We start from the raw sequence: 13,495 nt of genomic DNA on the forward strand, positions 1-13,495 counted from the left end.
TCCTGAACATAACTTCACCAAACTTGGGTGGCATCATAAGAATTGTTAACAGATGATACCCTGAAATTTTGGGGTCACTAGCTGTAAAATACACCCTTTACAGGCACCCCAAGAAATTTGCCCAAGATTCTTTGTTTTGCAGTGACTTTGCTACATTGTAGCCAATGGGGAATTTCTGAGTGTGTAGGCAGGCTGCACATTTTTGAAGATAGAGGCACCAGACTTTCAGGGTGGCTCCAGGAGGGCATCCTGCTAATTGCATCCAGGTTTGGAGACTTTTGCTTATGGGGGTTCAATTTTATGGGCCCCCCAAAGGCTTATTTTGTTTCCTTGCTCCTGCACATGAAAGCCTGTGGGCTGAGTTCTCCGGGAACTCTCTCAACTCCCCACTCCAGAAGCAAAGCTCACCAAGCTTGGATGCTATTACTCAAGGTCTCTTGGAGCCACCTTGAAAGTCTGGTGCCTCTATCTTCAAAAATGTGCAGCCAGCGCTTACACACTCAGAAATTCCCCAGAATTTGCCAGGCTCTTCAGCAAGTTCTGTGGTGGGAAAAAATTACTTTCCCCACCATAGACTTCAATGGGGCTATCTGTTTATGCCCAGATGGTTCTGTGGTAGAGGTTTCAACAGGAGGCACTGTGGTAGGGATGTTGCTCTGAGTGGGGGCATTTCCTGTAGGGTTGCTGGTGTGAGTCTCCTGAAAGGAACCAGCCCAATTTGCTAAAATGTGTGTGGAAGAGGAAAATGCTGTGGGCACCGAGTTGAAGGTGAACCTGATGCCCACAGCATTCGGCCATCACAGGCAAACTTTAGCAAAGTTGGCTGGTTCCTTTCAGGAGATTCACACCAGCAGCCCTACAGGAAATAAGTGCCCCCGCCCAGAGAAAAACCACTACCACAGTGCCTCCTGTTGAAACCTCTACCACAGAGCCAGCTGGGCATAACAGAAAGCCCCATTGAAGTCTATGGTGGGAAAAATAATTTTTCCCACCACAGAACATGCACATCATGCAGGCTTGATGGCGGGCAGATTCTGGGGAATTTCTGAGTGTGTAAGCAGTGACCACACATTTTTGAAGACAAAGGCGCCAGACTTTCAAGGTGGCTCCAAGAGGCCTTGAGTAATAGCATCCAAGCTTGGTGAGCTTTGCTTTTGGGGGTGGGTGGAGGCGCTGAGAAGTTCTGAGAGAACTCACCCAGCAGGCTTCATGTGCAGGAGCGGGGAAACAAAATAAGCCTTTGGGGGGCCCATAAAATTGGACAGAAGCAAAGGTCTCTAAGCCTGGATGCAATTAGCAGGATGCCCTCCTGGAGCCACCTTGAAAGTCTGGTGCCTCTATCTTCAAAAATGTGCAGCCTGCCTCAGAAATTCCTCATTAGCTGCAGTGGAGCAAAGTCACTGCAAAACAAAGAATCTTGGGCAAATTTCTTGGGGTGCCTGTAAAGGGTGTATTTTTACAGCTAGTGACACCAAAATTTCAGGGTATCATCTGTTAACTATTCTTATGATGCCACCCAAGTTTGGTGAAGTTATGTTCAGGAGGACCAAAGTTATTGTCCCTCAAATGGGTAGCCCCCATCTCAGGTTAGCTCCCATTGAAAACAATGGGGATGGGGGCACCCCCTTTGGGGGATCCAACATAACTTTGCTTCCCCTGAACCAAACATCACCTGAAATTTGGGTGGTATCATCAGAGGACAGTCTCTGGATGGTACCCCTGAAATCATGGTGCAGCTGGCTTTAAATGCGCTCCCTGCGAGCTCACCGAAATACCACCAAAAAACCCCCCCAAAGCCCAAATTGGGTCATGGTGGGGGAGGGTGGCCGCCCATACGCCAGGCCGGGGGGGGGGCGCCAAACTCAGGTTTTGTCCCCGGGCGCCAGTTTGCCTAGGTACGCCCCTGCTGGGAGCTGCTTTTAGGCTGTTGCAATAGGAGGGGGGAAAAACCTCCGTATACTCTTGAGTGTTTGATTTTATTATAGCAATTCAGCCCCTGCATCAGTTAACAAAGGATGGTAAGCTTCTCCTTTAATTTGGTAGACTCCTGAGTAAAGCTTGATTTTCGCTGTAATGAATGTTGCTAGTCCTTATGGTGAAGTGGTGCAGCAGCAAGATCAGGTGTCTCCAGATGCTCGCAAGCAAAAATATGGACCTTATCAGTTGCCAAGCAATAGTGATATTTGTTACTAGCCCTGACTCAAGATGTGGGGAAAAGCATACTTCTTGAGAAAAGTGCCTGCTCTTTCGAGCAGCAAGCCCATCTTTTTTGGTAATGTTTATTTCCATCCTAAAGCTCTCCAATTCCAACTTCGTGATTTTTGCGTACGGATCGGAGACTTTGCATACAAAAGGGGATTAGGGCAACTGGAAATTCTGAAAATTTCAATTCCCCTCCTCAAAAAAAGTTTCTTGTGGTGCTTTAGCTGCAAATCTAAATGATTTCAAGATGTCCATAGATGTGGAATGAGTTTATAGAGGTTGTTAAGAGGGCAATCTGATGTGTGGGCCCTGCTTGTGGTTTCAGCAATGCCTGAGAGATCTCATGGATGGCTATTTCCCTTCTGAGCTGCAGAGGCGTTACCCCGAAGGCGTTCCATTTCAGGTATATCACTTCTCTCTCCCTGACAGTTTCCTGTTATTTTGCAGAAATTTTATTTGCTCATCAAAAAAACGTAGTTTGAAATTGCTTTTTCTTCAAGGAGCGGTCCTCGGCTTCCTTCTGAAAGAACTTAAAGTTGCTTTCTTTTTTAGTGTTTCCAGCATAGACAACTGAGCAGTAAGATCCTTTTTCCTCTGCAACAAATATAATTTTGTTCTCAAGAACTGAAACTGGTTTTCTTCTTCTTCTTTTGCTTAAGAAACTGAAATAGTCTCCAGTTTGAAGAACTGAGAAGGTTCCTCATTTATTTTTGCTGAAGTGATTTCATCTGATATCTTCTGTGATTAATGTTTCTTATCCAGGAATGATAGTTAAGCAGGAGGAAAGTTGCATGGACAGGGAGCCAAACATGGGCTCATTCCGCACATGCAGAATAATGCACTTTCAAACTGCTTTCAATGCCCTTTGAAGCTGTGTGGAATGGCAAAATCCACTTGCAAACAATTGTGAAAGTGGTTTGAAAACGCATTATTTTGCGTGTGCGGAAGGGGCCATGGGGGCAAATAACCCTCCGGGGCCATTTTGGGTTAGGAAATGGTGAGAGGCAAAAGGAAGAATTCCGGAAGTTAGGTGTTGCTGTGGCACTGAGAGGGCATCTGGGTGTCAGCTCAAGGTTAGCTCACAGGAGAAAGGTGCTGAGAAGTATTTCTGTTTACCTGAGCTGTTACTGAATTGAAGAAGCTATTTTAAATATAATGTAGAATGGTAACCCATTTGCAAAAAGTGATGTTAAAAACAACAACTCATCTTCCAGGAGATAATTACCCTATTTTGAAAAAAAAATGAAGCAATATTCATTTTCTTTCTTCTGCTTAACATAATGAGAAGTACCCTACAGGTGGGGAAACACACTTTTGATTATACTTTTGATTGCTTTTGATTTGGGCCATAGTACATGTCTCTGAAGAAGGTCAACAGTAACTACAAACTTGCTGTCTCAAGCTGTGCAGACAGCTCCATCCAGAGGCGTAGCCTGTGATAGGGCTGCATGCCAGTCTGACATTTCCATGACTGGGGATACGACCCTAAAAACCTGCTTTGGGGAGGAGGCCTGATCTGGTTTGGGGCTGTGAGGTTGGGGGAAAGGTGGTCAATTTCTCCTCTCCCATGCCATTTCCCTAATGGGAAATCCACCTGCCTGGTAGCTGCTGTAAGTCCTGCTAGGTTAAAAAAAGTCATAAGGAGAATCATACTGTATCAGAGCAGTGTTCTATTTAGTTTAGCCTCCTGTTTCACAAAGAGACCAACCCAGTTTGACCAGGAGAGCCAAGAAACAGGGCATAACGGCCAAAGCATCTCCCTAGTTTTTGCCTTGTAGAGCTGGGTTTCAAAGGTTTGGCCTTGAGGACAGCCTCCAGTTAAGCATCCCCACTCCCATATCTTTACTGGGACTTGTCCCCTGCCCACTGCAGAAAGACAGAGCAGAGGAGAAGACTGAGGGTACCATTGCTTTGCTGAATGATTTTCCATCTGCTCCTCAAGTTCTTTGATCTTCTGGTCCTACACAGCCAAAAGAAAATGAACAAAATGGGGAACACAATTAAACGTGACCAGGCAGGGGGATTCAAATGTATTTATAAAGCTGCATCTAAAAGCTAAGTCTCTGCATGTATCTTTTTTTTAATGGAGTACGTAGACAAGGGGAACTAAACGCTGCCCTTCTGCCACCTTCCTTTGCTTTCCATAAAAACCTTTCCCTTCACCCCTGTGCCTTTCCTGCAGAAGAACTTGTATCTTAGGAATCTACCAGTGCTGTCAGAGAAGAGTAATTCCAGCCAAGGCTGCTCAGCTCTGCCCTCCTCTGTTTCTGGAAGTAGCCTCAGGCTTGTCACAGACAAAAGAAAATATTTAGAGTTGTATTTGTGACTTTTAGAAATTGGCCTTGGGTCCCACTTGTTGGGAGAAAGGGGGGGGGGGGTAAAAAGAATTTTTTAAAATCTAAAGAAAGAAAGAACCAACGTTAAAATAATTAAAAAGGACAAAACTAGTTTAAAATAATAAACATTAAAATTATCATGATTTACAAACATCAGAATAAAAAATGTTGGATGTTGGGTGGGAATGGAGCTTGTCTTCTGTCCTTAGTGGTTTTCCCAGTGGCAGCCTCTTGCCTCAGTCATGAACATGATGCAGAGAAGGAGCAACAGAGCAGGGGCCGGTTTCCCTCCCTCGCCCCATGAAGGATTTTCCAGGGTTGTCCTGTCTGATTCTCTGAATTTTGAGCGCAGCTGCTTGCTCTACCTTTCCTGTAACATCCTCTGAAGTGGAGACTTCTGTTTGCCTCTCCATTCCTTACCAATGTTGGCACTGTATAACGCTTGCCTAACATTGACCTCTGGAATCCAGAGGCACGCAGGACACTTACAAGCAACTGGTGCCAATGTTCAACAGGTCACTGACAAGAGAGAGGTCTTCTTTCGGGAGAGGCAGCTGCCAGAGAGTTTTCCAGGCCAGGGCCAGGTCATTGGCAATCCAAAACCAAGCGGGATGAAGGAAACGACTGAAATCCCAGGTGAACCAGTGGTGTGTGTCTATCTGTCTGTCTGTCTGTCTGTCTTTTCTTTTCTTTCTTTCTTTAATCCAGATCTGTGCTTTAAATTGTTTTATTTGTTTCATTGATAGTCTGCCTTTCTTGCTGAAACGCCAGGCAGACTGCATGATTGAAAACCACAGTGCAATCCGGACACTACGTGCAGTAAAAAAGGATTACAAAATTGCATATGCTAAACATTTGTCTTTCATCCTACTCAACCTTCCTCCCCTCCTTGGTTCATTTCTTATGTGACTTCTTTTTTTTGTAAGCATGATTGTCTTTTGTGAATTGGGAGGTGGTGGCGGTTGAAAAGCCACTTGGGGGTACGGTGGCTGCAAAGCTGGAATGCAAATCTAAAAATAAGTAAAGCCAAAGTAAATGTGAGCCCCAAAGGCTCTGTTTATGAAATTGATGCTAATGAATTGCAGCTATAGAAAGGGAAAAGGGGGAGTTGGGAGGTGGCTGGACATCACTGAGCCTTGTTGGAGTCTAGCAGTTGGGCAAATAGGATCAAAGCTGTTAACCGGTTCAGTTTCTACCTCCTTAAAACCAGCCAGCAACCTCTCTTAGCCAGGGAGGGAGGCCTGTGCCTTGCCCCTTAATTCAGGAGGAGTTTTGGTTCAGTGGCTTAACACTCTACTATTGCATACTCTAGGTCAGTGGTGGGGAACCTATGGCACGCGTGCCAGAGGTGGCACTCAGATCCCTCTCTGTGGGCACGCGTGCACAGAGTTCGTCATGTGGGGGGGGGGAACGGAAAATTATTGGGTTTTGGAAAGCAAAAGTTTTACTTCCCTCTCCCCCCACACCCCTCCCCCTTCCCCTGCCAGGCCCCCAGTGTGATAATAGTGTAATTATTTCAGGGAGATTATTAGCATTAAACCTAAGACCTAAAGTACGATCCTTTACCTGGGACTAAGCTTGGTTGCTGGCATTGGGGCTTGCTTCTGACTAAACCCTCCTAGGGTCGTGATTCACCCATTCGAAGTGTTGCACAGTTGCTTCACCAAGCTTACTCCCAAGTAACGCACGCCTCGGAGCCAACAGTTTTTTCTAAACTAAAACCTCAGTATTCAGGTTAAATTGCCGTATTGGCACTTTGCGATAAGTAAGTGGGTTTTGGGTTGCAATTTGGGCACTCGGTCTCAAAAAGGATCGCTATCACTGCTCTAGGTTGAGTTTATGGCATTGCCAGTAAGGGATCTCAGCAAATAGATGCTGGGAAAGCCTTTTGTCTGTGTTGGAGTCACAGTCAGTCAAATGGCAATACTGGGCTAGAGGTGTTAGCTTCCCCACTTCCATAACTCCATATTTCTGGAGCCTGTTGGGTCTTCCAAACCAGAATGCAAGAAACTGCTTGGTTAGACTACAGGCCTCAAATATATCAGTAGTGCCACCTTTGGTTGGCATTGGCTGTCTAGGACTTTATGCTGAGGCCTTTCCCATCACATATTACCAGATCCTTAACTGGTGGTGCCAGGGATTGAACCTGGGATGCTTCTGTGCCAAGCACATGTTTTAACACTAAGTGATGACCTTTTCCCAATGCAGAAATGCATCCAAGAACTCCTGCCTCCCTTCTACCCTGCCTCCCATTAGCTGCTGCTGATTGTGGTAAACATCTGGGATAGTCGTGGGTGAAGCTGACAATAAGTGGACCACCATTAAAAAAAACTTCTCAGCACAAGTTTTGGCCCCTCCTTTTGCAAGCAGCTCATTCCTCATTCCTCTCTGCTCTCAAGTATCTACATGTGGAATCGTTTCTCGTGGCAGGTCCCAAGCTCACTGTACAGCAGTTTATGAACAAACTTCCAAGGTCGCTGATACGAGATGGGCAAGTGATCGATATTCGGAGAGAAATCGGTGAAACTCTTCAGGTAGCCTGCAACCTGTTCTCCAGTTCTGTGCGTGATAGGCCTTCATCCTGCACTAGTGGCTAAGAGGCTGAGTTATGAACAGAAAGTCCCTGGTGCAAATCCTGCCGCTAGTTGGCTATTGGCAAGTCTTGCCCCGCTCTGTATCTTTGTGCTTCATCCGCCATCAGCAATACAAGGGTCACGATGCAACATACTTTAAAGGGTTGTTATAAAAACTACATCTTGAGCCTTGAACTCTCAAAAGCACTATGTAAAAACTAGATCCGTGGTGGCGAACCTTTGGCACTCCAGATGTTATGAACTACAATTCCTATCAGCCCCTGCCAGCATGGCTGATGGGAATTGTAGTCCATAACATCTGGAGTGCCAAAGGTTCGCCACCACTGGACTAGATCATGAACTAGCTTTCAGATCGTAACCCTTAGTTAAAAGTCTAAGTAAAGAGGAATGTTTTGCCCTGGTGCCTAAAAGAAGGTCAAGTGGGCACCGGGTAAGCCTTAAGGGGGTGGCATTCTGAAGGCAAGGTGCCACCACCAAAAAAACCCTGTCTCTAAATATTATACATGTAGCTCCATCAGTGGCCAAATCGTGCTTTATAGAATAACACAGTCTTGGTTCAGACATTGCACAAAACCATGATTTAATACAGTTGGTGTGATTTCTGAATGAAATTGGTTTACCGGTGACAGTTGGTCTTCACCCTGGTTTGGCATGATGGATATGGAAACGCAGAAGGGGCTTCAGCCTCCCCATCCATGCTGCTTTCCTGAGCTGAAATGGCCCCAGGGGAACTGATTTCCCTTCTGTGGGATTGCATGTATTGCTGACTGCAGCATGTGAAGCCTACAGTAGGGCTGAAGGATCCCCTGCAGCTGTTTTGGCTTGAGAAAATGGAATAAGTGGGAATGCTGAAGTTATGCTCCTGAGCCACATTTGGCGGTGTTGTGCTTGGGAATGTTATTTTCCTGATGATTCATGTCAGAAGCTATCTTCTAGTTCGGTTCCAAGAAGCTGTCTGGGGTGTGCCCAGAGAGCTGTTGCCAGTGTCAGAGCAGACAGCCTCGGGTAGATGAATCAGGTGGCATAAGTCTGGTCTGCCCATTAGCTTCATTTTGGATGGGGGTGAAGGCCAGTTGGCAGAGCTTTCTGGAATTGAGTGGATTTGTAGGGCTGCAGCAAGCAAAACTTCAACTCTTGGTTCCAATCCCCAGAAGAAAGAAGCAGGATTGTGGTATGCAGCCCCCACCCTTCCCCTGGGAAGGGGGAAAAGATTTCTGATCACAGCATGTCTTGGCAGCTCTGCTTGCTGTTTAAAACAAATGGATCAACTGATGGAGAAGAACAGAGATCTGTTTTGAAAGGGTTTTTTTATGATTGAGTTCATGAATTGGAAAGTTATAATTAACACCAGATGACCCAGGACTAAACTGACTTTCTGGTCCTCATAAAAGCAGCTTTGTTTCTTCACTAGATTTGGGTGTGAACTGATTGGCTGCATCATGTCTCTCTGACTTGTCAGGCCTTAGCCTGGATTCTTCTCTTTGATTCCAGGGCTCTAGTAAGACCCAGAAGTCTGAAGTCATTCTGGTGGAGACGCCCAGCCTCATGGCCATGAAAAAGAGGTAAAAAATCCACAGCCTGCTGTTTTTGTATGATTGGATGTAGTCTTGGGTCTGTGGCAGTGGTGGGATCCAAAAATTTTAATAACAGGTTCCGATGGTGGTGGGATTCAAACAGTGGCGCCACCGCACACATGCACCTCCAGTCCCTATTGGGCAGGGAGGTTGCTTTAGTAACCCCTTCTCAGCACTCAGAAAAAATTAGTAACCACTTCTAGAGAAGTGGTGAGAACTGGTTGGATTCCACCTCTGGTCTGTGGTGATAAAAGAGGGTGGAATTGTGATGTAATTCTTCTGTCTCTGTTTTCATGATGAAGGGCTGGATCTGACTTTTTAAGTGAGCCAGAATGTGTGTGGGTGGGTGTGGGTGTGGGTGCTTGACTCACTGTTTCCTTGGGCTGTGAGGTACTCGGGGGCTACAATCCAGCCCTTTCTGCATGCGGGTACAACATGCTGAGAGGTGTTTCTCAGAACAGTGTATTGGAATCCTCCTCACCCTGTGCTAAGCTTGTACCATCTGTTCTGCTGCCTGCAGCCTGCCCGGCCCTTCCTGGTGAGCCAAGGTTCTTCCCATCTCAGGGCACTCCAGGGTCAAGTGCTGCTGAGTGTGGCCTATGCAGCAGTGTGTTTAAATGAGCTGAAGAAGATAAGCTGCTTGGCTGGAGCGGCTGCAGAGCAGGAGCAGGAGCAGCAGGGAGCCCAGTGCCAGGGTGACACTGGATGGCACCTTCCCAATTCTGCTGTCCAGGGGTAGACTCGCAGTGGTGGCGAACCCTTGGCACTCCAGATGTTATGGACTACAATTCCCATCAGCCCCTGCCAGCATGGCCAATTGGCCATGCTGGCAGGGGCTGATGGGAATTGTAGTCCATAACATCTGGCGTGCCAAAGGTTCGCCACCACAGTGGTAGAGTGTGCCTGAAACTATCCTCTCAGGGAGATGCTTCTCCAGAGATGGAAATGGCCCTTGAACCACCTATGCAAAAAACAGATATATTCTCTTACAAAAACGTACATAATCCTAGTAAAATAATTGTCCATTAATTTAAAGATAAATGAGAGAGAGAGAGAGAGAGAGAGAGAGAGAGAGAGGTGAAAGCATTCAAAGAAAAAATCATACAGATCCCAGTTCCAAAGTACTTTGGTCTGTAAGGCTTCTTTTATGTGAAAGCTTTTCTCTCTCTTGTGTGTGTTTGTGTGTGTGTGTGCGCGCGCATGTGCTTATGTAGAAGCTTTCAAATAAAAAGTCATTCAAACCAAAGTACTTAGGAATTGGGACCTATATGATTTTTTTCTTTGAATGCATCTCTCTCTCTCTCTCTCTCTCTCTCGTATATTCATTTTATTGGATGTGCATGTTAATGTAGTGAGGGGGTTTGTGTGTTTGTCAGTGAAGCAGCTGAGAACAATATTGTAGGGTGTTTACACTTATATCAAAAGGCTAAACCAGTGCTGGGATCAAAAAATTTTAATAACAGGTTCCGATGGTGGTGGGATTCAAACAGTGGCGCCGCCACGCACGCACACCTCCAGTCCCTATTGGGCAGGGAGGTTGCTTTAGTAACCCCTTCTCGGCACTCAGAAAAAATTAGTAACCACTTCTAGAGAAGTGGTGAGAACTGGTTGGATTCCACCTCTGGGCTAAACTCAAGGTGGATTGATCACAGCTGAGACACCAGACTAAGGCCCCTTCTGCACATGCCGAATAATGCACTTTCAATCCACTTTCAGTGCACTTTGCAGCTGGATTTTACTGTGCGGAATAGCAAAATCCACTTTCAAACAATTGTGAAAGTGGATTGAAAGTGTATTATTCTGCATGTGCAGAAGGGGCCTAAGATGACCCATGCCTGCAGAATCAGTAGAAGAGAATGGACAATTCCAATGATGGTGGAGGCAGAGGAATCCTTGAAGGATGGCTACCAGGCAGCATCAATAGCAAAAGGTGATACTGGCGGAAGCTCTTTCGTAGATGACAGCGGTGCCACTTCAGCTAACCCTGGTTTGTATTGGACAGAAGAAAACTGTGCTACTGGGGAAAGCACAGGACAGCTACAAATAGTGCTGTTCGTAATGACCCAACAACCGGACTAAAGTCAAAAGGATGTTCAGTTGCTGATGTGAATGGATGCAAAAGGAAAGCCCAAAGCTGTTCAACCCATATGATAGGAACATAGAACGTGAGATGTATGAATCAAATCGCAAAACAAGAAATGGAATGTTTACATAATGCAGTCCTGAGAGTGAATGAACTAAAGTGGAAATGTTCAGTCAGAAAATTATGAAGTTTTATTCTGGAAGGTGGACAATGAAGAAGTTGAAATTGTTCAAGGTTTCCTATTCCATCGTTCCATCATCAGCCAAAAGGGAGACTTCAACTAAGACACCAGAAGGCGGTCAAGACTGAGAAAGGCAGTCATGAAGGAGCTAGAAAATATTTTTAAATGTAAGCATGTGTCTGTCCCTGGTGACCAAGATCAAGATAATTCATGCCATAGCATTCCCTGTTACTATAGATGGGCGTGAAAACTGGACAATGAAAAAAGCTTTATCAACAAATGCAAAATGAGGGCAAGTGGGAAATCCGATTAGAGTACCAATACACAACAAGGGGGAACCTCTTCCCCAATAGAAACTTCCCAAAAAAAATCAAGGAAGTGAATTGTCGAACAATACTGTTTATAGTGATCAATACTAAATACACATAAAATCCAGTACAAATAAACAGTACTTATCATATAGTCCGTACTCATAACGCTCAGTCCATTCATAAGTTCAGAAAGCCTTTCATGAATGACGTGCGCAAACGGGAGTGGCTGAATGGATAAATGACAGCGTGTGGAGTCGCAAGTAGATAAGATCCAATCCTAAACAAAGGTAGGTAAACTCCTCCGCTGTAGAGCTTCTTGGGTGGCCCAGGCCACAGCTTAATATGAGCGTATTTTATCCGGCAGTGCGAGCCGCACTATCGTATTGGCAGCAGCAAACTCCTCTACTGGAAAGCTTCTACGCGGCCCAAGCCGCAACTTTTTGTAAGTGTATTCAACCATGCAGTGCAAGCCGCTAATAAGCACTAGTAGCAATGAGGTGTTGGAAAAGAGTTTTGTGGATACTGTGGACCACCAAAAAAACAAATAAGTAGTCTTCTAGATCAGATCAAGCCTGAACTCTTCCTAGAAGTGAAAATGACTAAATTGAGGTGATCATATTCGTTCACATTATGAGAAGACAAGAGTCACTGGTAAAGACAATAATGCTAGGAAAAGTTGAAGGCAGTAGGGGAAGACAATCAAGGTGCCGTTGTTTCAGGATTATTCAACTGATATACTGACAATCCCATTTTTATTGAATAACTGTGATCTTATGTTTTGTGAAGTGATTGCAAATTTTTTTTTAACAGCGTTGATGGAGCTAATGAAATAGCAGCATCATATTTATGGTCACTGCACTAATTGTAATCTCTTTTCTCTTGTTTGTATATTGTGTGTATTTTTATATAGATTTTATCTATTAGTTTTTAGTATGCCAATAAAGGCTAAGAAAGACTCGATCAAGGAAGCCATGCCCCCTCAGTTTGCAAGATCTGAGCAAGGCTGTTTGCAGTAGGACATTTTGGAGGTCATTCGTTCATAGAGTCACCATAAGTTGAAAGAGACTTGATGGCACTTTAAAAAAACACACATTTAAAAAATAAAAGGACAGTGGGCCCGTCCCCGGGCTGTGAGGTCGCATGGCCTGCAACAGGGAAGGGCGGAGGGTGACATCAGGGGGCCGGCACCTGGCGTCAGCCACTCGGGCCGCCACCTCGCTATTTAAGTCTGCGTCGGGCTGAGCAGGCCCTCTTCCGCCTGCCGCCGAGATCGTCCCACCCACCACTCCCTTTTTTCTGCTTGAAGGTGTACTAGGGTTCTAAATTTGTTTTTCTCTTGTCATAGCCATGTGGCGGTTTGCGCATGGGGGACTGATCTTGCCTGGGGTAAGCTGCTTGCTAACCCCCTTTGGAACCTCCTTATGAGGTAGGGGTGGAGCAAGCCTGGGGTCTGGCAGCCCAGGCTTGGGCTGAGACCGCTTGCGCCCCCCTCAGCAAATGGGGGATGCTTCAGAATGCGGCCCACCGCCCGTCTGGAATTTCCCCCTTTCATTGCTGTCCTCTTTTAACTCGGAGTGTTGAGTTTTATTTTCCTCAAACAGCGGGCTTGAGGGAAGCGGTTTTTCGGACAGCCTGCTTGGCTGCCCAGCTCTCAGATCAGACCCCCATGCTGCGCCTAACGCTCATCTGTTCTCTCTTGTCAATAAATTCAAAGGCTATGGCCAGTTTTATTTTACCACAAATAAAGTGTCTGCATATTATTTTCACCCAGTGGGATGTTTCTGTCCAGGTCAGCCTTTCCCTCCCTCCGGCGGCAAAAGGACACTTGTTTCACTAGGATTATGTTATTATTGTTTATATTATTCTCCTGCCCTTCCCAACTAAAGCTGGACTCAGGGTGGCTAACATTTTAGTATATTAGTTGATGTGTGGGTTGTAGCTCCCATCTACTTCAGTTGTATTTTTCCATATAAGGACCTACAGCTCAGTTTGCCATCTTTGTATACATTGAGATGGTTGTGCTAAAACACTGATTATCGAAGCCATTTCCTGCAGGGATTTTTCCCTTCATTTGTCTATCTACTAAAACAGCCTGGGCATATTTGCAAAGGGTTCTGGGAGTTCTTGAGGGCTGTGGTCTTCAGTCCATGGATCAGGAACCTCAAGTAGGTTGTAGAATCCCTCCTTCTGGGTGGCAAGCTCCTATAGTGCTCC

General features: G+C 45.6%; 1 protein-coding gene across 5 annotated transcripts in view; it reads left to right on the plus strand.

The window, feature by feature from the left end:
• UBXN11 (UBX domain protein 11) overlaps positions 1–13,495 on the plus strand; it is a 36,644-nt gene that overhangs the window by 16,459 nt on the left and 6,690 nt on the right. For 4 of the 5 annotated variants that reach the window (XM_048500942.1, XM_048500946.1, XM_048500943.1 and 1 more), the window contains 4 exons: positions 2,528–2,605; positions 5,054–5,174; positions 6,969–7,072; positions 8,624–8,694. In XM_048500942.1, the coding sequence (XP_048356899.1) occupies positions 2,528–2,605; positions 5,054–5,174; positions 6,969–7,072; positions 8,624–8,694 (374 nt within the window). Of the gene's footprint in view, positions 1–2,527; positions 2,606–5,053; positions 5,175–6,968; positions 7,073–8,591; positions 8,695–13,495 lie in introns of all 5 variants that reach the window. The other variant, XM_048500947.1, reaches the window with a different exon arrangement.

The sequence above is a fragment of the Sphaerodactylus townsendi genome, linkage group LG06 (assembly GCF_021028975.2).
Source record: "Sphaerodactylus townsendi isolate TG3544 linkage group LG06, MPM_Stown_v2.3, whole genome shotgun sequence".
Lineage (NCBI taxonomy): Eukaryota > Metazoa > Chordata > Lepidosauria > Squamata > Sphaerodactylidae > Sphaerodactylus > Sphaerodactylus townsendi.